At 37.2% G+C, this 27654-nt stretch overlaps 1 protein-coding gene and 1 pseudogene across 1 annotated transcript in view; both read right to left on the reverse strand.

The window, feature by feature from the left end:
• Positions 1-2820: 2820 nt before the first annotated feature.
• Positions 2821-4445, reverse strand: LOC130866587 (elongation factor 1-alpha 1-like; annotated as a pseudogene).
• A 15691-nt stretch (positions 4446-20136) lies between these two features.
• Trhde (thyrotropin releasing hormone degrading enzyme) overlaps positions 20137-27654 on the reverse strand; it is a 369227-nt gene continuing 361709 nt past the window's right edge. The window contains exon 19 of the mRNA XM_057758096.1: positions 20137-24448. Within this exon, the coding sequence (XP_057614079.1) occupies positions 24305-24448 (144 nt within the window). The 3' untranslated portion in view covers positions 20137-24304. The remainder of the gene's footprint in view (positions 24449-27654) is intronic.

Raw genomic sequence — 27654 nt, forward strand, 5'->3', positions numbered from 1 at the left:
ATGTCTAGGCATGTCTGTGAGCTAGTTTCTTGGTGAGTGAGTTAATTCAGGTGGGAGGCCCACTCTAAGTCTGGGACGTCCTCTTCCAACGTGTGAAGTCCTACAGTGAATAAAAAGGAGCCAAATACACGAGAACCAGCACCTGTACCCACGCCCATCCTTTCTGACTATAGATAAAATAAGATCAGCTGCCTCCAACTCTTGCTATAATGACTTCCCTGCCACAATAAACTTATCCCACAAAGCTGTCAGACAAGGAAACCGTTTCTTTCTAAGCAGTTTCTGGCTAGGCATTGGACCATGAAAATGAGAAATGGAGTGGCACTAAGAAGTAGGGCTATTGCTATGATAAAACTAACCCGTGGTTCTTAGGTGTTTGAAACTGGTTTGCCAGAAGACTGGAAGACTTTGGGATTTTGAACTAGAAAAACACTTGCATGCTGTAACCAGAGTTAGTTTGGTAGGAGTTTCTTAGACCAGAATCTTGCACCTAGAATTAAGAATTTCATCAGGAACTTATGTAAAGTCAGTTCATGCTCGAGCAACAACAAAAAGACTGCATTCTGCCCATGTCCTGAGAATGTAAGCCTAAATTCAATAGCAGTGCAATAATTTGTCTGTGCAATCAGGAAGGGAGTCTAGTCGCTGGAAGCGGAGCAGGAAGTAACGGAGAGCGAGGAGGGAAGTGGCTGCTTTTTTAAAGAGAGAGACCACGCCCCAATGGGCTGGTATCTCAGCGGCTATTGGCTGGAGGAGCGGAAGGACCTCCCGCAACAGAGGAAATCTTAAAACAGGATAGCATTCAGAGTTTAACATGGTCACTATACCCTGCTCTTAAACAAGTCTGAAGTGAGAAAAAGAGAAAAACTGGAGCAGAAAAACATAAAAATCATGTTGTTTTGTAAAGACAGGAGGAACTTTTAAGTTGAAAAGAAAGTCTGCCAGAAAACAAACTGTAATTCTCAGAGGCTAACACCATTAGAAGGAACCTCTTTCTCTGCATTGCGACAATAGAGAAGGCATGCAAATCAAAGCTGCTCCCCACAGAAGGCTTCTTATGAAAATTTACATTCCTTTAGAAAAAGACACTAAACTAAGTATATTGAAGCATTTTACTCCTGAAAAAGAGCTTCCTAAGAAGTACTTCCCGGAGATCATACTGGAAGGCACAGAGGCTGAAGCAACTGTGCCATAAGCCAAGCAAAACACATCTTCAACTGGCTGCAGAACTTAGTAGTATTGTCCATGGAGGACATTTGGAACAATGGGAAGAGTAAAGAGTCTTATGTTGAAGTTCCAGCAGTCCACTGGGGTCAGTTAGTGTGAGACAAGTTCAGATCCCCTTAAATAAAGCCACAGGCGATCACAGCGTGAAAGCTTTATATATGAAGCTAAAGTTGAAGTGGAGACCCAAACACGAGAAAATGTCAGGACAGTAATATGTCCAGTTAGGAAAAACTGCAAGCAGAAAATGGATCCAGTTCAAGAGAAGGGGAATGTGTGCTCAAGACAGCCTAAAGGTTCAGGCTACCAAAATCTTTTGATACCTGCAAGATTTTGTGTTTTCTTTGCTATGTTTTATTCTTACTTTGGGTCAATATTTCCTTGCTTAACTCCCATTTCTCCCATTTGCAATGAGAACAAATGTTCTATTCCATTGTATATTGGAACAAGGCCACTGATCTCTCATGTTATAGGGACGCAGAGATACAAGATCACACATACACTCTTGAGAAGTGTTGGAACATTTAAAGTCTTGGGACTTTTAGAGTTAGACTGAATACATTTTACATTGTCCATGATCCTATAGGGGCTGGTATGGGGGAAATTACTTAAAAACAATGCGTTAGTTGTCTACCAAATGGTCAACCCTGAGAACATATAGACAAGTAACATACAGACTCAGCAAGTTAATGTTGGGGGACCTGGTTCATTTAGTCAATGGCATTTGGGGTGACTATCCCTACGGGCATGGTTTTCTCTGAATATGTGACCAGATAATACAGAAGAGGAGGTCTCTTTCTCTTGAGTGGTCAGAGCTGGAATAGTGACAGATTTTTGGCTTGCCGTTGATACTTTTCATCCTTGGGCACAATGGTAGAATGGCAAGACAGGATCACAGCAGCTGGATCAGTAGCTGTACCTACACTGCTCTGCACATGTGAGTTTGTTTTTCCTATTGAACTCCTTCATAAATCATTAAATTGACTTTTGTGGGTTTTCACTTCACCCTTATTTATATATTTAGGAATATATGTATTTATTCATACAGTTATATGTATATAACAACAACTAAAGAAAAAAGGCTATAAATTTGAAAGGGTGGTAAATGGAAGGATTTGGAGGGATGAAAAAAGAAAAGATATAATTGTATTATAATCTTAAAAATAAATCATTTCTAAGCTGGGCAATGGTGGTGCAAGCCTTTAAACCAGCACTCGGGAGGCAGAGGCAGGCAAATCTCTGTGAGTTCAAGGCCAGCCTGTTCTACAGAGGTAGTTCCGGGACAGGCTCCAAAGGTACAGAGAAACCCTATATTGAATATATATATATATATATATATATATATATATATATATATATATATATATATGATACCATTGGATGCAATGTTCATAAGTGGTACACTTGTAATAAGTAATATTCAACTAGACAGAATCTGGAATCACCCAGCAGACAAATCGTAGTCTGCTTATGAAGGAGTTTATAGGTTGGACGAACAACAGTGGAGAGAGCAATTTTTTTTTTTCTCATTAAACTTGTTTTAATGGGTCTCAAAATTCTGTGACAGATCTTTGGTCAAGTTGTTCCATTAAAAAGTACTGATTTTGAAAACTAATAACTTAAAACTGCCACACACAAAAAAATGGTCCACAAAACATTCTCCTTTCCTTCTGAAGGTTTTACGATGCATTGTTATCATTAACCAGTCTTTTACTATTAAACTTAAATGGCCAATTGAGACAAACAGTTCTGAGACCGTTCTTCCACCACTGATTAAGACTGGGGTGGCAGGTGTTAGGGATAATATTCATTTAGCCTTCTGAGCTTTCTGGGCAGACTTGGTGACCTTGCCAGCTCCAGCAGCCTTCTTGTCCACAGCTTTGATGACACCCACAGCAACTGTCTGCCTCATGTCACGAACAGCAAAACGACCCAGTGGAGGATAGTCAGAGAAGCTCTCGACGCACATGGGCTTGCCAGGAACCATATCAACAATGGCTGCATCACCAGATTTCAAGAATTTCGGTCCATCTTCCAACTTCTTGCCAGAACGACGATCAATCTTTTCTTTAAGCTCAGCAAACTTGCATGCTATGTGAGCTGTGTGACAATCTAGTACAGGAGCGTAGCCAGCACTAATTTGGCCTGGGTGGTTCAGGATAATCACCTGAGCAGTGAAGCCAGCAGCTTCCATTGGTGGGTCATTTTTGCTGTCACCAGCAACGTTACCACGTCGAACATCTTTGACAGACACGTTCTTCACATTGAAGCCCACGTTGTCCCCAGGAAGAGCTTCACTCAAAGCTTCATGGTGCATTTCAACAGACTTTACTTCTGTTGTCACATTGACTGGAGCAAAGGTTACCACCATGCCAGGTTTTAAAACACCAGTCTCCACTCGGCCCACAGGGACAGTCCCAATGCCACCAATTTTATAGACATCCTGGAGGGGCAGTCGCAGAGGCTTGTCAGTTGGACCAGTTGGTGGCAGGATGCAATCCAAAGCTTCCAACAGGGTGGTCCCACTGGAACCACCATCTTTGCGAGTGACTTTCCATCCCTTGAACCAAGGCATATTAGCACTTGGCTCCAGCATGTTGTCACCATTCCAACCAGAAATTGGCACAAATGCTACTGTGTCAGGGTTGTAGCCAATTTTCTTAATGTAGGTGCTGACTTCCTTAACAATTTCCTCGTATCTCTTCTGGCTGTAGGGTGGAATCCATTTTGTTGACACCAACAATAAGCTGTTTCACACCCAGGGTGTAAGCCAGAAGTGCACGCTCACGGGTCTGCCCATTCTTGGAAATACCAGCTTCGAATTCACCAACACCAGCAGCAACAATCAGGACAGCACAGTCAGCCTGTGATGTGCCTGTAATCATGTTTTTGATGAAGTCTCTGTGTCCTGGGGCATCAATGATAGTCACATAGTACTTGCTGGTCTCAAACTTCCACAGGGAGATGTCAATAGTGATACCACGCTCACGCTCAGTTTTCAGTTTGTCCAAGACCCAGGCATACTTGAAGGAGCCTTTTCCCATCTCCGCAGCCTCCTTCTCAAACTTTTCAATGGTTCGTTTGTCGATTCCACCACACTTGTAGATCAGGTGGCCGGTTGTAGTGGACTTGCCGGAATCGACGTGTCCAATGACGACGATGTTGATGTGAGTCTTTTCCTTTCCCATTTTGGCTTTGAATTAGCGGTGGTTTTCACAACACGTGCGTTCTGACAGCAAACCCATTGCGAAAAAGCTGGAGAGAGCAATTTTAAATATGGGTAGTGCTATGCCACGGGCTGTAGCCCCAGACTGAATGAAAAGGAGAAATCTTGCTGGACAAGAGTGTTTATGAATCTCTGCTTTCTGACCGATGAAGCAATGTAGCAATTCACTTCAAATTCCTGCGGCTCAAATAACGAAGCAACATAAACCCTCGTCAGACACAACTATGAGAAAAGTGAACGAATTCATCTTCCATCTCTGGTGGAGAGAGAGATATAAGCATATTGTTTCTATTCAGTGTGGAAAGCATAATGGCTGGGATATAATTCCCTGGAATGAGAATGGAAGGGTGGTTTCTAGCCCCCTGCTAGAGCCCTCTTTACATCACCCTATCAGTTCAACCCATTTGAACGTTATACCAGGCTTTTTCTTTTAGCTCTCCTACCAGCTTCCAAATTATGACACAGAGACTTATTATTAGTTTTGAATGCTCAGCCTGGCTAGCTCTTTTAACTTAAATTAACCTTTTTCTCTTTATTGAAGTTTTGCCTCAGGGTTTTTTACATTCTTTCTTTCTGTATATCTTACTTTCCTGTTGTGTCTATGCCTGTCTGGCAGTGGCTGTGTGCTTCTTGCTTCCTGCGTGTCCCTGGCTTATACCTCCACCTTCTCATTTTCTCTCATTCTTCTCCTCTCTCGAGCCCAGGTTTTCTGCTAGTCTATGTTCTTTCTCCTGCCTCACTATTGGCAGTTAAGCTTTTTATTAGACCAATCAGGTACCTTAGGCAGGCAAGGTGAAACAGATGCAAGACATCTTTACATCATTAAATAAATGCAGTATAAACAAGAGTAACACACCTTTACACAGTTAAAGTAATATTCCACAATGGAACTTTATTCTTAAATCCTTTACATATGTTGACTTAAAGCACATGCAAATGGTTTGAGGTTTGATTTCAGTACTATGCAAATTAGGTGTTGGTCTATTCAACTATATTCCCACCACGGTAAGGTGGAGACAGGAAGGTTAGAAATTCAAGGTCATCCTTTATTGTATAATGAGAGCAAAGTCAGCACTGCATGAATGAGAAATCTGTCTGACGAAAGAAAAGGAAAGGAAATAAAAGAAACATTAGATAGTTTAAGTCTTTCCATTTTAAAATGGTTAATATATAACCATAGACAACAGAAATCTTTCTGGCCTTATTGATCTTATGGAGACATGTGTAACTGAGCTTAGTATATTGAAATACAAATATAAAGAAATATCACTTAGCCTATATAAATTATATATAAAACCATGTTTATATGCAAGATGGTGCAAGACCTCAGAAATCCATGCATTCAATGCTAGGACCAGTTGTTGAATTCACTTAAATCCAAAGGGTATTTATTGAATTGCTATTCATAGTTAGTAAGCAGGTATATTCCCTGAGCATATGGTATGATATGATAAACATGATAAAATCATAAAGAATTATAATTCTATATTTATATTAAAAGCATTATAAAGTTAAATAACAAATTAAAGGAAACATTTTTTTCTGGCATCCATATTCCTCAGTTTCCTAAAGAATTAGTTACTTCTTGAAGAATGTCACTGAAGATGTCATAAAAATTCAAGATTTGATCTTTACTCCAAGTTCCTTGTGTTAATATAAATCTTATTGGGTAAAGTTTTCCTCTGAATAAAATAAAGATATTGTTACCATATTCTAAAAGTCATGGGAAGAGACGAAGCCTATATATTAAGAACATTGTACATAGAGTCAAGTAAGTAACACTTGATAACTGAATCTTCAAGACTGAATCTATCTTGAAAATTTTCAGGAAAAATTACCTAGATATTACTCACTATAGTTCAAAAGTATTAAATATAAAATTTCCCAGAAGTTAAACATCACATTTGATCTTGAATTTTTCTTAACTTTTCTCTATGATACCTCTCATGTATCAGAAATGTCTATTTTTATCATATGTATGTGGGCATTTACATGTGTTTTACATGCATATGTGTATGTAGGTGTGTGAGCCCATTTGTGTACATACTGAGGCCAGAACAGAACTTTGGATATTTTCCTCTATTGCTATCCATATTATTCTCTTGAGATACAATATCTACTAAACTGGATACTCACTTTGGTTAACAGCCTGGATGTCTGTGCTTCCAACGTTGGGGTCCTAGGCACATACATTTGTGCCTATTTTATTATGTGTGTCCTAAATATACAAACACATAATCTAATATTTTTAGAGTAAGGCTCTTACCCACTGATCCATCTCTGCAACCCCCGATTGTACCTATATAAAATGCCATAGATTCCGTTTCTCTCATGACCACTACCATTAACCATCTGGTAACATTATCTTTATCTCTAAAACAAATTTTCACAATAGCCTTTTATTTGGTAGATTCCTTGATTTTCCATGAAAAAAAATGTTACAAATTTGGTAGGTTAAAACAATTTGGTAGATTAAAATTAATAAATTAATTTTCTTTTATTCTAAAATTCTAAAGTCTAAACTCAAGCTATCCATAAAGGCACACTTTGAACCTTAAGGAAAGGATCACTTAGATTCCACTTTGATTCTGGTGGTTCTCAGCACTCTTCAGTTAGTCTCTGTCTTGACGAGGAAAGACTCACTCTGCTTGTCTTGCCCACTTCTCGCTCTTCTGTGACATCAATCATTAGCATAGGCACCATGTTAATTAATAATGGTGGCCATGTCTGTAAAGACTTTGTATTGGTGTATTTATTACTTTTCTATGCTTAATAAAATTTAGGAATGATGTATTTAGGCTCACACTTAATAAAAATACACCCATTTCATTATGATAGTTGAAAGCATATAGTCAAATGTGTCTTGGTCCATGGCATTGATCAGGAAGCAGAGATAAAAAATTATCACTGATCAGTTGGCTTTCTCTTCTTTCCTTTTTTTTTTCTGTTATCAGTTTAAGATCCAAGACCATGGAATGGGTCTATTTACATGCAGGAGGGTCTTCCATTTCTGGATGAGTGCTCTCAATATCCCTTCATAGATACGTCAAAGGTATTTCTCCTGGGTGACTCTCAGTCCAATCAAGTTGACACTGAAGATTAACTGTTCTCAGACTCTACTTCTACATTAGGTGATTTTCATAAATTTCAGAGAGTTAGAACTTCGACATATCTTCCTTGCCCTGCTCCTGCTCTGTCTTTAAAGACACAGTTCAACTTCTAAAACTTCATGCCTTGTCTCCGTGAACAATTGTTGAATAAGACAAATGTCCAGGCGAAACTGGCACCATCTTCAAAAGTTGAGGATGACCTATTTGAGAAAGCTTACCGCAGCTGGGATTGTCTAAAGAACATTGTTCTTTGTAGTAAAGTAACTGAGGTGCTTTATAAGAGAGTCAAGTGTCATGACAGTTTTACCTAATTGTGGATAGATTTTATAGTGCTATCAGTGCGCTTGGTAAAATCTGACTTCTTTTCCCTTTTTTGCATTTATCACTTTATTTATAGGAACCTAATAGGTTAATTGAACTAACTTATGGTTATGTTTTCTTTGAATCTTAGACTTTGGACAGTTTTCTTAACTAAAAGGCTTTCTTTTCAAAATGTTTTTCTCCCCTTTCACTTGATGAGGACATATGTCTACAAAATATCCAAATGTTTCCACCTATCCCATCTCTAGATGTGTTCATGCTATTCTTTCTATGATATATGCTGTTTATTTATCAACTGTAGAGTAACTCGTTAATATAATTTCACTAGTATGTATGTAAAGTCTTATTTAAATGCAGCAGTGAATGCTAATTAAAGATCCTTCAATAGTTGCAGCAATACTGGAGAAATTCACCTCTTTGTAATTTGTTCATCCCTAGTTCATTTACATGTGTGCTGATCCCGCACATGCACACACACACACACACTCACACACACTCACACAAATAGGGATGCTTATGGTTTACTAGCATTTTACTTTTTTAAATCAAAAAGCATCATGTTTGCTCAAGGTTGAAAAAAAAGTAAATCATTGAGGTCATTGAAATCATTTAGTCCACAGACACATATGTTTACAAAAGTTGGTTTTTATATATTGATTTCCAGCAAGACAAAAACCAAGGAAATATTTCAATGTAATTGAATCTGAACAATTGAAGTTCAAATCATGTTTCTGGTCTTTGATTTAAATTTGCTTCCTCTATCCACTTGGATTTTGTAAAAATTAAACAGTCATTTTTTTTAAAATGCCCCTTATGTAGCTTGACATATTATAAGCAAATACACCCACGCTTTAAAAATGCACATCCAAAGTTAACCTTTTGAAAATTTACATCGTACTGAGGACATCATAAATGATTCACCAATGACAGACATAGAGGTAATTTTTATGACCTGAACCATGAATAGCGCTTTAGTTCTTGATTCAAGTGACTGCTTTTCACTACACTGAGCCACGAGTTTCAAAAATAAACCTTCTGCTGATAAGGAGATTTACAGAGAACAAAAACTCCTGAGTCAACTATTTATCTGGGACCAAATTCTGTGCACTAAGCTTAGTTCGAGCAAGAGGTTTTCTAAGCAGTTCATTTATTTTAATATGGTACAAGCGTTTTGGAGTTTCACTGTAGCTTCTGTTCACAGAGCTTTGACAGAAGGGGAGGAGAAAGGCCTGGAGGTAACATTTCACGCATTCTTGGAGATAAGAATTGAGCAGCCCCTAGAAGTCAAGTTCTGTATGGATGCACTGGCATGCACAGGCCTATTATAGAGGGAATAAAAACAAGTATATCCATCGTGGTTTTATCACATTATCACATGAGACAGAATATTATAAATACTTCAGGAACAAGGAAAAATGTAAACATTTTTAGAGACTAAAACTACAGCTAGAGTACATTGTTTTACAAGGAAACGAGGAAGACTTAATGACATTGGAAAGAAGGGTATTTCTCAAACTTCCGTATACATAAAAGGTGCCTGGCAAGCTTGTTGAAATTGAAATTTTGAGAGCATCCCAAGAGACTCATACTTAAAAGGCCATCATATCTAGTCAGAATCTCAGCTAACAGATAGTACTCTAAAAACTCAGTCACACTTTAGGGTATGGGCTAGCGCTTTACAAATTAATGCCATTGAACAGACAGTAGCAGAAAGATCCGTGTTTATATGAAAGGACTGGTACAACAAAACAGGAAGACAGGAAGGTAGGAATTTCTTTTGACATCTGTGGGTCATCATAATCTTCTCTCCCCACCCCCTTTTCTTCCCTGGAGACAAGGTTTCTCTGTAGCTTGGGTGCCTGTTCTGGAACTAGCTCTTGTAGACCAGGCTGGCCTCGAACTCACAGAGATCCACCTGCCTCTGCCTCTGCCTCCTGAGTGCTGGGGTTAAAGGTGTGTACAACCACCACCTGGTTTCCTTCTCCCTTTTCTATCAACCAACTTAAACAGCAATGCTTTCGTGGTGAGTAGTTCCACAGATTTCCAACTAGGCTCTCAGCTACAGAACAAGTTTATCTTACATACAAACTATCCAAAGATTGCCCCTCATCGATGAAAGTTCTATTAAGTATCAGCAAGTGGTCCCAAGATTGCTGGCTCTCCTAAACAGCTGCAGTACTCCAGGAGGGAAAACATCTTCACGGTTATGCTTCAGAGGAGAACAGACAAGTGCACACCTAGTTTCGAGCAGTACAAAGGCATATATGGGCCTTCAGTTCTGCTGTTTCATTGATGACAAAAAGGTTCGTCTCATCTCCATTTTCTGCAGCCAGTAGACACTGCTCGCGGATAACAGGTGCTAATGTTTCTTATATCCAATTGAACGTAATTAGTGGTGTCCTGTGAAGTCAATGTTTGATTAGATATAAACTAAGATTCCTCTCATTTATAGTGCGTTAGCCCTTACATCCCTACTTTACATAGTATCTGCCTTGACTTAGCGTTTAATCCAGGAAAGGCACCTCACCATGCTTATTTGTGTCACCACATGACTAAGTCAGCTGACTAAGGGTAGGAAGCAGGAGAAAACTCTGTATGGTTGCTAAGTAGGACAGCAGACCAAAGCTAATCTCCAGGAAATGAGAATTTGTCAATTCCCATCACCACAAAACGCTTCCAAGAACGCTATAGCCAAGGTGTGGTGCAGGGAAGGGACTTAAAACCCAAGAATGAACAGGGCGTCAGACGCAGACAGTGAAGGATACTGATGGCTACAGCAAAAGACAATTCCGTAACAGCCCAGAAGATAGCATTAAATCTCATCCAAAATGAGGTGCAAGAGCCCAGACTAACTGGGCTACAAGAATAAGAGAACCCGATTAAGGCAGGAAGGCATAGAAACTGTGTAGCAGGAGACACGAATTGTTCCTACAGTGCTTCCCTTAGGCCATGTCATGTTAACCTGCTAAAGACATTTTTGGTAATAGTCAAAGAAGATTCTCATAGCTGTTATTATAAATATTAATTTAAGTGATTAAGTTTTATAAACACTTGTAAAATAATGAAAACTTGAATTATTATACCTATATTTTTTCTTTCCTGACATATATTTCCCTCGGTGCCATCTTCCCACTATAACTACTACTTCCTAAAAATCACCCTCTGAATTAATAAGATCGGGACAATGGCTATATTTATGGGTGTATTAATGTAGGGACATAGCCCCACCCATTGGGGGCGTGTTCGCCTCGGGCTAATGTTTACAGATAAATCTGCCGGGCGTGAGCCCAGCAGCCCCTTTTCTTTTGCTCCGCTTTTCCAGTGCTCCGCGGGAACCTGTGGTCCTGTAAGTCTATTTCCTTATTAAAGCTGTATATATCTATATAATCTGTCTACATTCATTTGCGCCGCCACATATTAATGTGGAAAGAGGAAAATTGTCATAGATATACTTGTGAATAAACATGCATACATACATACATACATAAATGCACATATAGGTATACAACAAGAATAACATAATGGTATTCAAGAGAAAAGGGGATACCAGTTAGATGGGGGGACATGGGAAACGTTCAAGGAAAGAAACAGAATGGATGGAGGGTGGGAAATAAGAGGGGAAGTAATGTAATTCTATGTAAAAAAAATACATTTAAAAATAATAAATACAACCATATACAAAAGAGGGAAAAGATACAGAAAAACTCACCAAGTGTTCTAAGATTATAAAGAATTAAATAAACCCAGCAAAAGCTTTTCTCTAACTTGAGTATGTAAATCAAATGAACCAGAGTCTCAAGCTCTTACTTAGCTTGTTCCTATGTGTTTAGTTCTGTGAGTCCATTCTACTATTTATCTTGCCTCCACTTGACACTTTGCCTCTCACCCAAACTGTAAAACTCACACTTATTCTCTACAGCTCAATTTCCTCTACAACCGTCCTGTGGAATTGAGCCTTCACACAATTTGTCTTTTCACAACAGTGGACAAACTAAGTACGGTAGGACTTTCTGCATTGTTTTATGGCTGTTTGTTTGCCAAAGCAGAAAAACTTTCTGGCTAACCACCTGCTGGATACCTTTGTAATGTCAGAAGTGTCTTAGGCAGGCTTACATATGTTAATATCAATTAACACTGCTATTCATTAGTCCCTCGGTGATTGGAGCCAAGACTTGTAACATTTAACGGATACTGAGAAAAGAGGAGTAGTGGCATGGGGACCAGATGGCCATTTTTTCACCTGAGCTCTTTTTCATATTAAAGCATCAAAGAATACAAGCAACCACAATTTTCTACAGCCAGCCAACAATCTTACAATAAATTCCAATGGCACAAATGGCATCATTTCTCTACCAGATTTAGATTTGAGGCAATAAGGAAGATACTGTGTTTTTATATATGGAGCTAATTTTAGAAGGTGGCGCACAGGCAAAATCAAGCACATGAGAAGCTGGTGGAATATTAAATGGAAAGTGTGCTCTCTTTTTAATCCTTAATCATAGAATCTCCATCCACTGTGAACAAAAATTCCTTCACAGAAACCGTGGATACTTTATCTAAAATTACGCTTCTTAGTTAGCTCAACTCAAATCTCTCTCTCCCTTGTGCATTTCACAACCTTTTGGCAGGTTTGCTTTTACAAAAGCCAAGGGACATTCAAATTGTGCCACAGTAGGCCTCATTTATCACTGGCAAAGGTTCCACACTGTAAATGAATTCTGTAATAGGCGTGTCGTGAAATAGCATCTTATCACCCCTTCCTCTTCTACGTTGTTCACCAAGCAGGTCAATGCTGATAATAAGTGTTGCTTTAACGTGATATTTCTGGACGAATTAAAGGGATGGAGTGAGCTTTAAGGCTTTAGGTTTGTTAAATTTTAAAATGATTAACACTTACTTCTAGCTATGCCTCTAAAGCTCTAACACACTTCTTGCTCTATGTGGGTTTTGCTTACAGTGAAAAGTTGTTGGTTTCCCTACTGGAAGGTAAATGCTTCTCAGTCAGGGAGAAGGAGCTATCAATGGGGAAATCAGATTCCAACTTGACCCTTGAGAAATTTATATTCTAGCTGGGAGACAAAGTACATTTATATAACATACCAAACAAATGTCAAATAAGATTTCTGCACACTGGAAATGGGTACAGTTAAAAAGGGCTTCTAATGGACAGGGAAGCAACTTGTCATTTTATTTATGTCAATTTATCTAACATAAATTATAAGATTCTTAAAGACCTAAGTTTATTTAAATGAATTTCAAAGAATGAGAGGAGATACTTTCTATTCTCATATTAAGATTATAGGGAATATATTAGAGTAAAAATTAGATTGCAATGACCTATTGGGGAACTACATGTATGTTGTATTTCTGACTTAGCTAAACTGAAGGGATCAGAAACATACATTCAGTACTTGTCACGATGTTACTTCAGTTCCTCTGTTGAGCAATAAAATGTACAGCACACAGTTTAAACAGAGACCACCTCCTCAAATAAATCTCATGCAAGCATAGCTAACCACTACGTATACCTATCTAACCAAGTGAGAAGTCACTGTTAGGCATCAGATACTAGATGACCATGTATAGAAAAGAAATGAATATGCCTTCTTTGTTTGTTTTATTTGTTTGATTGATTTGCAAGACAGGGTTTCTTTGTGTAACAACCTGGCTATCCTGGAACTTGCTCCATAGACCAGAATGGCCTGGAACTCACAGAGATCCACCTGATTTTGATTCCCAAGTGCTGGGATTAAAGACATGTGCCACCACCATTCCACTTTGTCTCATGGTTTAAATGAGGACAGTTAGGATAGTCATCAAGATTTGAAAAAGAGAACAATTATTAAGATGGACTGCAAAATCATATTTCAAAATTTCCATATGAAAAAAGATTTTACATGAAAGGAATATTAAGTCCTTGACTTAAGCCAAGTGTCTGAGAAGGATTCTAAGTTTAACACATAGGGATTTCAATTGCAAACTCTTTGCGACAGAACCAGCAGATGCTCAAAATCACCTCTACTTACCCGAAAAGATGATTGGGGTGTTCTTTTTTCAATTTAGTTCCAATAGATTTTTTATATGCCTCTATTATACTAAGTAGAGAGATAGCTATTGAATCATTGACAGTTCTAGAATCCCTTGTCACTTTTTACTGGACAAAAATGAAAATATAGCTTCAGTCTAGTTCTCATTTCAATTATCAGCTATTTGTGTTACCACATTCCTGTGGTAAGAGGTTTCAAACCAGCAAGAGGAAGGAGTTAATTTGAAGAGACTGAAAATATTGTAACATGTAGCATAAGATTTATTTTTTCCCGTGTGGAAGTAACCTTGTTTAAAACATGTGTTATCTGTTTCTAGTTCTTTTTCTCTGCCACTGGCTTCTAACAGAAGCACAGACACATGGGCACACAAATCCATCCTCACATGACATTACACATACATTAGACACTGTATTTGCTCATTGCACAGAAGTTGAACAGGATTGGAATAAATATCTGCATCTGAGTTTGTGTTTATTACTGGAAATACTCCATTTACTTCACTCAATTGCTTCATTCAAATGACACTGGATCTATCTGGGTCAACCAAACACCCAACTTGTGCAAGCCTGTAAAATATATTCATAATCTGCTTCAAATACTGCTTCTAGTCATTCCCATAGCACTTCTGCATATCCTGTAGGCAGAAGTCCAACAACTTCTTAAATATGGAAAGCCTATTTGTGCTAAATTCTGAGTGTGTGTATTTGATACTAATGTTGCAATGGACCCATTCCTATTAAGGTTTAGATTAATTGGACTTTCTCACAGATCTGGGTCATTAAGTCCTTCCCTGTTTTGCTTGTCAGTTACTCAGATTCTTGGGTAGACCTGCAGCGGTCATATATGTCTCAATAAGTTGAGTCATCATAAGAACTGTGATAGCTTAATAAAATGTGTTAACTAGGGAGGTCTTGTTATACAGAAAACTTCCCTTTCTCTTATGAAAGGAAGTAAAGCACTCAATCCAATGAAGACAAATATTAAATGAGGAAGTTGTACATATGGGAAACTAGCAAGTATATGAAAGATATATGAGTTTATGTTATCAGACATGACTAGTTATCTAATAGATCATTAGCATTTTTCTAGCACACTAAAATGTTATGAAATTAACAGTATCTGTAACTCCCTTTGAGCAGAATTAAATGACTGATTTGTGTCATGAAAGCTCTGATTAGCTGAAAAATTTATGGAAGGGAAGCAAACTTAACAATCCGGTAGAGGAAGAACTAAAGAACTGATGCATGAGATGCACGACTTGAGAGTACAAGGAAGCATCTTCACCGTGCCCAGGTGTCCTTTGAATCTTGTTTCACAGTTCCAAGAACCCCTGGCATCTTCCATTATGTGCACTGACACCAAAGCCGTTCAAACTCTTCACTATTCTTTGCATAATATCAAGTGAAAATATAGTAACTGTTTCAGAGAATGATCATGCCCAGCTGGGAAGTCTTGTAAAAGAAAAACAAAAAGGAGGGGGAGAACGCCAAGGAAAAAGATGAAGAACTAGGAAAAAGATAAGGTGACAATAACATGGATGTGTGTGATAGTTTGGGGAGTGCTTATCTAGCTACTGTAACGCATTAAGCCTGATCTCCAATTTCCAACACTTTGAATAGGAGCTTCACCCATGTCCAGCAGGCACTTTGTTCCATTGAGCAAATGCCATTGAATGAAAAGCTTTTCCTGATTACCCACCATTTATATCATAACGAAATAAAGGATGTAAACTTACTAATGGAGATAGTAAATGTGAATAGAACACAATAGAGATGTAAGAAGACTGCTCTCGGAACACAAGGAAAGTAAGACATTTACATGGGTGTCACCAAACTACTGTGAGCTTTTTTCGGGAATAGTAATCTATCAGGGTAGGCAGGTCAATTGATCAAATGACATGCTTTTACTCTTGTGATAGTTGAGAGAACATTTTTTTTTGATTCTATATATAGTTTTTGAACAACGACAACTGCTTAGCATTTTTAAAAAGCAGTGCTGCAGGTGAAATTCTATAACTAAATCCACAATGGTATTATGTGCCTTTTGCCCAGGGACTCACTAACTGTATGTTGAAATGCTCTCTGTGCTTTACCAATACTGTAGCTCAGACCTCATACCAGAGGCTTGTTGGCTGGTTGGGAGTGTAATCTATGATCCAGAAACCGGTATGTAATGGAAACCAGTCCCATGAATGTGTGAGAATCAGGAAGGTAATCACTGTTCTTATAGAAAGCAAAGTGCATTCTATGTGGTCTATTTGAACAGAATGCTCTATAGACTGTCAAAAGGCAGATGATACTATTTAAGTTAATACTCACTTAGGCAAACCACTAGGGACCCCTTTTAGTAAATATAACAGTCGTGTGTTGTGGGATATTAGTTTAAGATGTGTTGTATTTGCTTATGCTTTGGAGCATTTGTTTAATGATACAAAGATGTGTTGCATTCTATTATGGTGCATTTGTTTAACTCCGTGACACTGTTACTTTGCCTGTGTAAAATACCTGAAAGGTCTAATAGGGAACTGAATGGCCAATAGCTAGGCAGGAGAGAGATATAGGCAGGGCTGGCAGGCTGAGAGAATAAATAAGAGAAGGAGAGAGAAAAAAAGAAGACAAGAAAAGGAGGAGAGGAGGATGCCAGGGGCCAGCTGCCTAGCCTCACAGTCAGCAATGAAGTTAGAACAACAACAACAAAAAAGACATATGGAATAGAGAAAGGTAAAATCCTGGAGGCAAAAGGAGATTAAATGGGGTCATTTAAGTTAAGAAAAACTGACTAGAAACAACCCAAGCTAAGGCTGGGCATTGGTAAGTGAGACTAAGTCTTCATGTATTCATTGTGGCAGGCCATCAAGGAGCGAAGAGTGAAAAACAAATACAGCCATGCTTATTCGTTATTTTTGATAATTTATTATAGCTATTTTCAGACAAATGAGTGCTAGTTCTGTAGCACAAGTAGCTGTTGAACAGATATACAGGTGTGTCTGTATGTGTGTATGCATGTGTGTGTATGCATGTGTGTGTGTTATGGATATGTGGTGCTGGAGATGCACTTGAGCATACATGTAAAATTCATGAGCTATTAAAAACATTGTAAATATGGTAATATACGTAAACACTGATTATCTCTACTAACGATACTCCTCTGTAGACCTTGGTTACTTGTTTTCTTCCCTCATGGTCATGACTGCAAAGGGCGATGTATGGCTATAGAAAACACTGTACATTAGGTTCAAATGTCAGTTCTAACATTCCTGACCAATTCTTAGAAAAAGAAAAATCCAGAGGCATTGAAAAGTGTGGCTGGAGTACTGCTCATGAGCTGTGATTATGTATATTTTATGTTCTGTTGTTATTGGAAACTGTTCTTGAGATCCTGGGCGCTTGACAGTCTGACAAACGCAGGGAAACCTATTAAAAAGCAATCTGAAATGCATTTCAGGTGAAATCGCTTTTACCAAAGTGCAGATGACTTCATTTATCCTAAAGATATAATTAGAACGGAGATTGAATTAGCTTTTCTCTTTATACAATATATTAAAAATATAGACATCCGTATTCTAGCACCAGTATATGTGTTTCCTTTAAAAGAAAAAACAAAAAACAACAAAACCCAAGTGCGAAAGAATGGTTCTCCTCCCAAGAACCTCTGCACCCTGTATACTCATAGCTCTCTAAATGGGCTCTCAGAGGAAGCAAAAGCACAATAAAAGACACAGAAGGTGTTAATCCTGTTAGCCTTGTCTGCACACTTCACACAATTAAGACAGTGATGAATCACATATTACCGTACAAAACTTTATTATCAGAGGAAAAATCAGATTTGTCTCTGCTTAAGGTAAGTAGACAAATTTTCCCACTTAGAAAAATTCATTTCATTATAGCATTTTTCAGGAAAGAATAAAAATTTCATGTTGAATACACAGATTCAATTATTACTGAATCATCTTAAAGTCATAGCATAGAAAACATTTATCTGCTAAACTAACATAAGGTTATTCATTTGGAAAATGCTTCAGAATGTGTGTTTACTAAGAGACCAGTAACCTTTTTTATTCTCAAGCCATAAAATAATAGAAAGGAGAAAAATAAGCTTCTGTCTGGCACATGCTAAGTAGGTCTGGTGTGATGGTTTTAGGTACATAAATTTTGTGACTGAGCAAGGTTCTTTATTAGGAATAGTCCTACAATATATTTTTTTTTAATTTTATTTATTTATTAAAAATTTCCACCTCCTCCCATTTCCTCCTACTCCCCGCCTCCCTCTCCAGTCCTAAGAGCAGGCAGGGTTCCCTGCCCTGTTGGAAGTTCAAGGACCTCCCCGCTCCATGCAGGTCTAGGAAGGTGAGCATCCAAACAGACTAGTCTCCCACAAAGCCAGTACATGCAGTAAAATCAAAACCCAGTGCCATAATTACTTGATAAATTCAGACTTGGCCAAACAGCCAAAGATAAAATCTCAAAGGTAAAATTTATTTTACTGTTTAAGTAACTAAAAAATGTGTAAAGTCCTAGTGATAATGTGTTTTTGATTAATAGTACTTACCTGTTGTCAAAGTTTATTAAAATTATAAAAAAGAGAATAAAGTGCAGCCATGAAAAACAGCACACATAGTAATATATGCCAATATACAACTGTCATTTAAGAGCTGAGGTGAGATTACCTCTGCACAATACTGTAAAATCTAGAACCAAACATCTGAGAGGCAATTCATTTGAAAAATAGTTTGCACTTGAGAAATGACAGTTAAAAAACCTGTCTGAGATGAAACAAGGAACGAAGAATTTCTAATGACTTCCCCACTCAGTAGGTGACACACTACGAGAACGTGGCGGCAGTTCTGTATGTACGAGTGAGTGCTGTCCCTTGAGTCCTGTATGGACGATTAACGTCAAAGAAATGTACTGCACATTGGAGGCACGTGTTCTTAATTCCCCTATTATATTTCCTACAAAACACTTGGCTCTTTCATTTACTTACATGACACAAGAAAAGTGGGCGCCATTAGAAGCAAGTTGACCTGTGAAGAAGAGAGTCAAAGCAGTTAGGTTAGACTGCATCTCCACACAGCAGGACCGTTGGAAACATAACATCAAGTAAATTAAGCACTGTGGTCTATCTATTGCTCTATGCAGAACGAGAGAAAATTTTCTGATCTCCTTGCTAAGCAATAGAAAAGTTCTGAGTAGCCTAATAGGTCTTTTCCACTTGCAGAGGCAAGTTTAACCTCATCTTTGTGAGACATTGGTGAAACACCTTGCAACCCATCCTTTCCTCCCGCCCCCCTGATATTTTTCATGGCCCATTGGCTCAGTCAATTGTTTGTAAGTTTAAAGCCTTCACGAACAAAATGTAAAATTCTTGTGACCAAAATAATTTTAGCAAATGAAGTAACCTTGGTAATAAATCAGTGATAAGTCAAAAGGGCACCAATTAACACTTATTTCAAAGACGTCTGTAATAATGAGAATGTGAAAGACATGAAGGCTTTCAGAATCTCCTACCGAGTCTGTATGGAGAGATAGTGTCTCAGGCTTGACAGATGCACAGAAGTGATGAATTTGCATCATGTGAAGCTTACGTTTACAGTTTTGAGGTCCCACTAATATTAGCAATTCCTTTTAGAAACCAATGTCTTTTATCCTCCGTCCTCTTGAAAATCGATTGCAACTCATAATATTTCACAGGGTTTTCACGTGAGACAATACACACAAAGTGTCTTGAGTTTAATTGATATGCACAGGCTCACATTTTTTATCCTTCTGTATAATTCTCCATTTAGGAAAAATCTGAACAAAATGAAACCCGCTCTTTCCTCTTTGTTACTGCATCAGTGTATGAACTAGGAAGAACCGAAAGACAAACTCCTCAAGCAGCTTCGTGTTCAACAGAAAAAAGTCTTTAAAGTGTGGGTTGTGAAATATATGTAAAACTCGCATTAAATAGAGTAGTTGAATAACTTAAAGAAATTTAAGTAATAAATGTATGCAGTGAAGTATATGAGCACCCTAACCTGAAAACCTTTTTTAATGACTCCTTTCAAAATTTTATAAAGCTTTGTAATGTTTCTTATCAAAACTTTAAAACAGAATTTCATGGCATGAAATTGAAAACAAAAACTGGTAGAGTCCATGTTTGTTAGACCTTTATTGAATCCATCCCAAAATGAAATAAAGTATTTGATTTTAAAACCTGCTAATTAGTTCAAGGCAGTGAGACTGAGGGCTAATCTTATATAATTAAAAAAGTTGAAATTTTAGCATAGTTCATGAGAATATTTTTGTACTCAGGTTCACATGGACTAATTTGAAGAAATAAATTATTGCCTAAAATTGGAATTGCTGAACCTGATTGAAAAAAAAATAAATGATTTTAAAATCAACGAATAAAGGAATAAAGCTAACACTATTTTGGCAAATTTGAGAGACTTTTACAAGTGGGTTAAACAACATTTCTGAAGATTAGCAATCACTAAATTGCACAAACAGCTTTTCACAAGGATAGTTTCTGTCCTAATTTTGATTCTAACTATTATTGTTTAAGTTTTATGGCGTTGTTATACTTTTGAAATGGTACATATTTCTAAAATTACAAGTATTGTGAAATCAGGCAGTGAAAATGATCCACATGTTTGGGGATTAGTACAGAAAATAGGCCTTCATACCTAAAAATGATCAAATTGCTCTTCTGTCGCATGGGATTCTGTCTCACACTGTCTTAATTCCAACTGGTTCCTGAGTTTTTTTTACATTTTTTCATGTGGATATATTTAAACCTATTTCCACCATCTTCTCTCACTACATGATCAGTTAAACCCAACTGATTCAATAAACCTTTTTTTTTTTGCCTCAGTTGAGTTCTGAACAGCACATAACTATCAATATCAAATGATAATTCAGCCATGCTTTCTGATAAAGGGAAATATGCTATGGAACTCTTGGCTTCTCATTATCTGTGCTTTGATTACTGTATATGACATTTATAGATAAGTCACAAGAGCATTCATGAAAATATTTGAGCTACATTCTCCAACCACCTAGAAGACAATTCTTGAAATATTTAATTAGCAGTGGATTTGAAGTAAATATGGTATTGCATACTTTGTCATAACTTAACTGTTACATCTGATTCGGGACCACCATTCTGCAACACTATTTGTTCACAGGCTAGTTCCCAAAGATTTACACACATATTACTGAATATTGTTTCCAATTATTTAGATGACAAAGCCTTTTGTGTGTATTCTGACCATCTGTAATGGTTATCTCTTCCCACTATCAGAAATATGTGTTGAAAATAAATCAAAGTATCAGAGTCTTAAGGTTTCATTTAAAGTACATTCAATAACAGATTTGCAATGGGAAGTGTAAACAATAGACTAAATTCTGTGTTCTGATATTTGACTATGTATACTGACTAATAATCGTGATCATTAACATATGCATCCAGTAGTTTGAAATCATACAATTTGGAATATAAATGTTAAATATAATAGAGCCATTGTGGATGTGTTCAACCATATATTCTATGCTGGTCTAGAACGTGTGAAGTCTCAAAATAATAAGACAGAAAGAAGTTAATTAAAGACACGGCTGTTATGTTAGTTGTAGCCCATCTATGTTGGGAGATTTAGGTTATATCATAACTAAGATTTTAGAGGTATGAGTGGCTGTTCTCAACATCACTTCATCTTCAAGAAGAAGTCAAACATGCTACTGAATTTTAAGAAGTGAAGCCAGTGTTACAGATGTCAGTCTTCTGAGTTTGAAATTGTGTAGTTTAAACTTTGAATACTATAAGAAAATTTATGGAAAAGAATGTGTAAAACTGGGGAAAACATTTTATTTACAAGTTACTTGGCAATAATGAATACCCAAAGTGGCATATAACCTAGTATTTTCTAATTAAAACAAAGTTTTACTGTTATACGTATATCGGCACAGGAAATTGTTGAGACAAGATAACAAAAATTTTCTATATGTTGTTATTTCATGTAGATAATTGATTTGTAAAACACACAAGAGAGAAAGATAAAAACTCTAAGTAGAAAATATAATTTTATAGCTACATTTTACATAATATTCCAAGAGATATCATTGGTTATTTTATTATTTTGAAAATATTACTTATTTAAACAACTAAAAAAACCTTTAAAGCCCAATATAATTTCAACATTGAAAAGGTTAAATAACTGAAAAAAATGTGTAGAGCAAAAATGCAATCTCAATGCCATTGGTACCACTATACTGTTGAACAAGTATTGTATGAGGTATAAACATTGCACATAAGTATACACTGAGGATTTAGATTATAGCTAAACCAGTTGTGTTCAAGGCCACTAAAATACTGAAAGAGGATTATGACTACTAACAGTGGGGAGGAAAAAGAATTAAGAAAGCCACAAAACTCAAAGTTTGAAATGATGACTAACTTAAAATAAAATAAATGACATTACTCTGAATTTTTGTTACTTCGGGAAACAAAAAATACCATACACATCTACCTGGGTCAGCTCTGTTCCATGGATGAATTTACCAGTGTTATAATGGAATATTTGGGGCCTTCGTGACTGTATACTACTTATGAGCATTATGTTTTAGAACTTGCTCACTTCCAAGAGGTAACCTAAGTTTCAGATTCTACATTAAGCATGACCATGACTCTTTAACACCGCATAATCCTTAAAATTCATGTATTTTAATTGAATGAAGTGTTGAAAATTGTATGTGTAAGATTTAGCCATTAATTGCTTACCTGATAAGACTCAAATTTAGTAGTAATTTAGTCTATGGATTGGAAAATTTCTATTTATTTCTGTGAACAAAATAATTCTAGGACTCCTGTTTTATAAATAATTTTCCCCAGTAGTGAGTGATGGTCTCTGAACCCATCATTTCAGTGATTTTCAATATTTGGAAGAGCTGAACACCACATGAAAGTAAAAAGTGGTTTCACAACGGCTGACTCAATTATAGTGATTGTAAACAGTATTTTACAATGCTAAATTTAAAGTATGTTAAATCTGAAGCAAGTAACTGGCCTACTGGGTGAGAAAAACACTGAAATATAATTGCGTTATACACAGCCATGGAAATGGCTCTTCAAAGTTTCCTGGTAGAACAGGATTGTTAATTCCCCCCAAATTTGTATATTAACACAGCATAAAAGTAACTTTGTGTCTTCAGGGAGGGCACAACTGGCATAAAAGGTCCTTAATGCTAACAGACCTGTTGAGGTATGGTTGCTTAATGGAGGATAGGAGCAATATACACAAGACGATCAACACACAGAGAGAATTTAACTCTGCACTACCTAAGATAAGAAAGACAAAGAAGCTATAAATAAATACTTTCTTAGTACCAATCATTCTGAATTTACACAAAATTGGCTTATGCAATAGGAATGTTGATCAAAATAATGACAAAAATGGGTGAACGGCTGCCACAGATCAAGAGAATTTATAGAGTGGTCAGTTTTCATATATATTTTGTTAGGATTCATCTTCATGGAGTTGAAAGGATCATTCTTCAGCACATAAATGAAAAAAGCAGTGAAGAAAGTGAGTTATAAAGTAGGAAGGGTAGTATTGAGATAAATTATATGAAGCCTTTTCCAAGTCTCCACACATTTATAAAAAAGAGTTACATTTCCTTTGATCCGAAGATATTCTTCACACAGGTGCATGTACAACATATTATATACATATGGAGCTTCCTTATGTACATATGCATATGTACATACTATCTATACATCTGTGCAAGTGTATACACAGCTGTCACTCAAAGAAAATGAGTTAGCAACACAATCATCATTGTCAGACAATCCAAGTGTTGAAACCAATGACACGGACTGTTTAGAGAGCTGCTTTATCTCTCTGTTGTACATGGCTGAGAGTAGCATTCCCTTCTGAAGTTTTCACTTTCGTCGCAACACTGATTGTCATAGATAATCTTTGTGCTTTCGCATAATGCCCATCCTGGATGTACATATATTCACATACAACATTGGACATGTTAAATAAGCATGCTGGAACACAGGGCAGAACCATAAATCCATGCACAAAATATTCTGATTTTCTGGACTGACTGTAACATCAACATGCACCACTATCATATTTGGTCCTGAACAGCAAGGAATGTACAGCTGAAGTAGCCAGGGAAAGCTGATGCTTGCAAGAGTTTCTATACAGAGGAACATCCACCAGAGAAACAAATGTAGAGAGAATGGGACAAAGAAAAATAACCACCATCCAACCAACGACAACAACAAAACATCCTCCCACAGGTTATCACTGAAATTCTGGCTAGCCTCTTCATTCCACAGAGAGCAGGTCCTCTCAAAATTCTGAGTTGATTTCTGATAAGTGATACATATTAGTGCCTCATGGCTTTCCCCAGCCATTGGAAGAGCTCATCTTGATAAAGCCTTTTCCAGCGCACATTGGCTTCCACGGTTTCCACAGCTCGTGAGAATGAGGCAGAGGCTACACCATCATAGGTCTTCATGAAGTTCTTTAGCTGGAAATGGAAGTTGAGCATGGTGAATCTGTGTGTATTAATATGAACTCACATGGAACATACATGAATGAGAATGTATTTGGGGATGAAGTTTTACACAGAAACCTAGGACAAATTTGAATGAACCCTCTAGCTCCACTTGTTTTGAGTTATATTTAAAGGTCATACTCTGAAATACTGCACTCCAAATCTCCTACTGCCTTTTCTGTGTAGTGCTAAAATTTCTGGCATGTTGGTTGTGATGACAGGACTTGACCATATTACTTTTCACTTGAAGGCCACATTTGCTTAGCCTACTGGGTTAACTCAGGCCTAAGCGGATGTTCTCTAGGATGACATTTTAATATTTTAGGACTAATATCATGCTATGGGATAATGCTTTTGTACACTGTAAAGATTTTTCACTCATATTAATTTAATAAGATGTTGATTGGTTAGTATCCAGGCAGGAAGTATAGGCAACCAGCCTAAGAGATTTCTGGGAAGAGAAAAGGCAGAGATGCAGTCAATAGTCAGACACAATGCTGCATCGAGAAAAGTTACCAAGGCATGTGTTTAAACATAGGTAAGATTTATGTGTTAATATACATTGTAAGAGCTAGTTAATAATAAGCCTGAGCTAATAGGCCAAACACTTTATAATTAATATAAGCATCTGTGTGTTTATTTGAGGCTGAATGGAAGTGGGACCAGGCAGGACAGAAATTTCCATCTACAATATCTCTTCCCATATATCATAATAAAACTGGCATTTTCTGAATGGGGATCTTATGAAAACAATGAAGAGTAATTCTGAATGAACAACACACTGATCACATCACCTCTAATTGCTGTTCTTAATTTAAATCACCCTGCCTTTGTACTTCCAAACTCTATTCTCACATTTGTAGATTTGAGGCTCATCCACCCATTTCTCCATGTGTGGCCAATATAAGAAAGATTTCTGTTTTCCTTTAAAACCAAAACTTACATTTCATTGTTTGATATAGCAGTCCTTCATGAAATGGACTGGATTGGTAACATATTCATGAAAAGAAGTAAATAAACTCTAGTGGAATGTGTTTGAAATGAGAATAAACACTGCAGGAGGTGCAAAGTATGCAAGAGTTAGAAGGTAGGATTGCAAAGTGGTATACTCCAGACAAGACACAGCCATTGCAATCATGAACGCACAGAGTTGCAGTTACTTGCAATTGACCTGTGAGATCTTGGCCCCTTCATCAGTCATTCAGAGGTGGAAGGGATCTCCTAAGACCCTACACCTCACTGCTGAACTAATTGGCTATTATTAGAGCTGTGAAATGAAATAAGCACTGTCTTTAGTTATGTTAACCTCCCCCTCCCCCGCCCCAGCAAGTCCTCCAAGCTCCACCAAAAAGTTACAAAGCTAGGGTCACACAGATGACCTTGGTTAAACTTAGTGAGTCACCAAATAAAACAAAAAAGTCATGGGGTGTAGGAAAGAGATTTGTAGAAAACAAGGATAGACAGAGTTTGGAAAGAGAAGAGGGTAAGAAGTAAGAGTAACCATACATGCATAAAATTGTGAGGAACAAATTTAATTGATACAAACACATTTAAAAACTAGGTTTTGTCTATGGGTGACATGATTTACTTCGAAATGTAAAGAAAAAAGAGTATGTGGGCATTACAACTCCATTTACTCCAAATGTAGTTTCTTGATTTATTAATAGATAACTGTAAGAGTAGAGGAGAACTGAGGGAGTAAAATACTGAGCAGAAGTGTAATTTGATGTGGGTGCAGACCCCAAAACAAACTGCCCCATGGTCAATTGTCAAAGCCATTACCCATATGAATAATGAGATGCTACAAGTTTTTATTGGGAGTTTGAGTGTGAGTGTTTATAAATAATTGATTAGTATTTGCAAATACTAGGGACGGTAGTGTTTTCCTCCTGAATATTTACAGTCTGAGACTGGTTGCATGGAAAGACCTTCTACTGACCAACTAACCCCTCCCCTGAGCTGTATCTAATAAACCAGCTGAGATTCCAATTTGTGGTGGAAGTGGTAGGTAGCAGAAGAGAACCCGTCCTGATCCCAGCTTCCCTATACACCATTACCTCACTGTCCATGGCTAAAGTTCCTGGAACCACGACACACAGAACACAGCAGATAATAAAATATCAATTTAATTTACCTATTAAAAATAGGTTGGTGGTATTGTTTCAAAGACCATGTCTAATGACAAGGCAGGTTCAACATAGCAAAGAGCATCAGAAACTGACTGTAATGCTAAAGGTTCGTTTTTTTCTTTAAATAGAGAAAATTCTTAGTCATGGTCTAAAAATAAGCAGAATGGGACTTAAAATTATCTTCAGTGTCAAAAGATTACCTCAGTAACCAGATTAGAGAACAAAGGAGCAGAGCTATGAAAACTGGGTGATTAATGACATTGCAACCAACCAAATAGATTTAGAAAAGATAAGGAAGAGTGTCTTATTTAATCAGAGAATTTAAAATTGAAACTTTTAAGTGCTTTGTTATAATTATTACAGATATAAGTTCTTACTTAGAGAGTTCATATACTCTGAGAAGACTCAAGGAATTATTTGAAGATTAAGCACTAGCAGTTTCGCTTTTTGTTCTGTGTGTCTTAAGAAACTGGCAAGCAACCAACAATTACAGTGCTAACAGACAAACGTGAAAAATCAACTTTGTAGCAAGGAAACACTATGTGATGTAATTAGTGTGGGGTGTGATTCATCACCTGGGGGTGCCACACGAAGGCTCTGCCAGGAAGGAAAATACAGGGCCTCAAGATAAGATCCAGGCAGGAAAAGTGAAGTGCGGAGCTGTCGAAAATGCAGTTAATTCTACATCTCCAAATTAATTTGGATTTTAGTTCATGGACAGCTTGATTTGATTATGATGGTGTTGCTTGATTACTCAATACGGATGGACTTTCTGAAAGTTGATCTGAAATCTTTGGCAATGAAAAACCATATCATGGAACTACATACTTAAGATGACATCAAAATCGTTGTATGTTAAAGCAAGCATAAGATAGTGAATACATAACTGAGAATTATTTTAGTATCATAAAATTAATGTACTGTTTGACTAAAATTATAGATATTAAGAAAAAGAGGTCTTGTCTTTTTTCTCCTTGTTGGCTAGGTTCTCTGGTGTAGTGGACTATAGGCTGTTTTTTCTTTGTTTTATGTCTATAAGCCACTTATGAG

The sequence above is a fragment of the Chionomys nivalis genome, chromosome 25, assembly GCF_950005125.1.
Source record: "Chionomys nivalis chromosome 25, mChiNiv1.1, whole genome shotgun sequence".
Lineage (NCBI taxonomy): Eukaryota > Metazoa > Chordata > Mammalia > Rodentia > Cricetidae > Chionomys > Chionomys nivalis.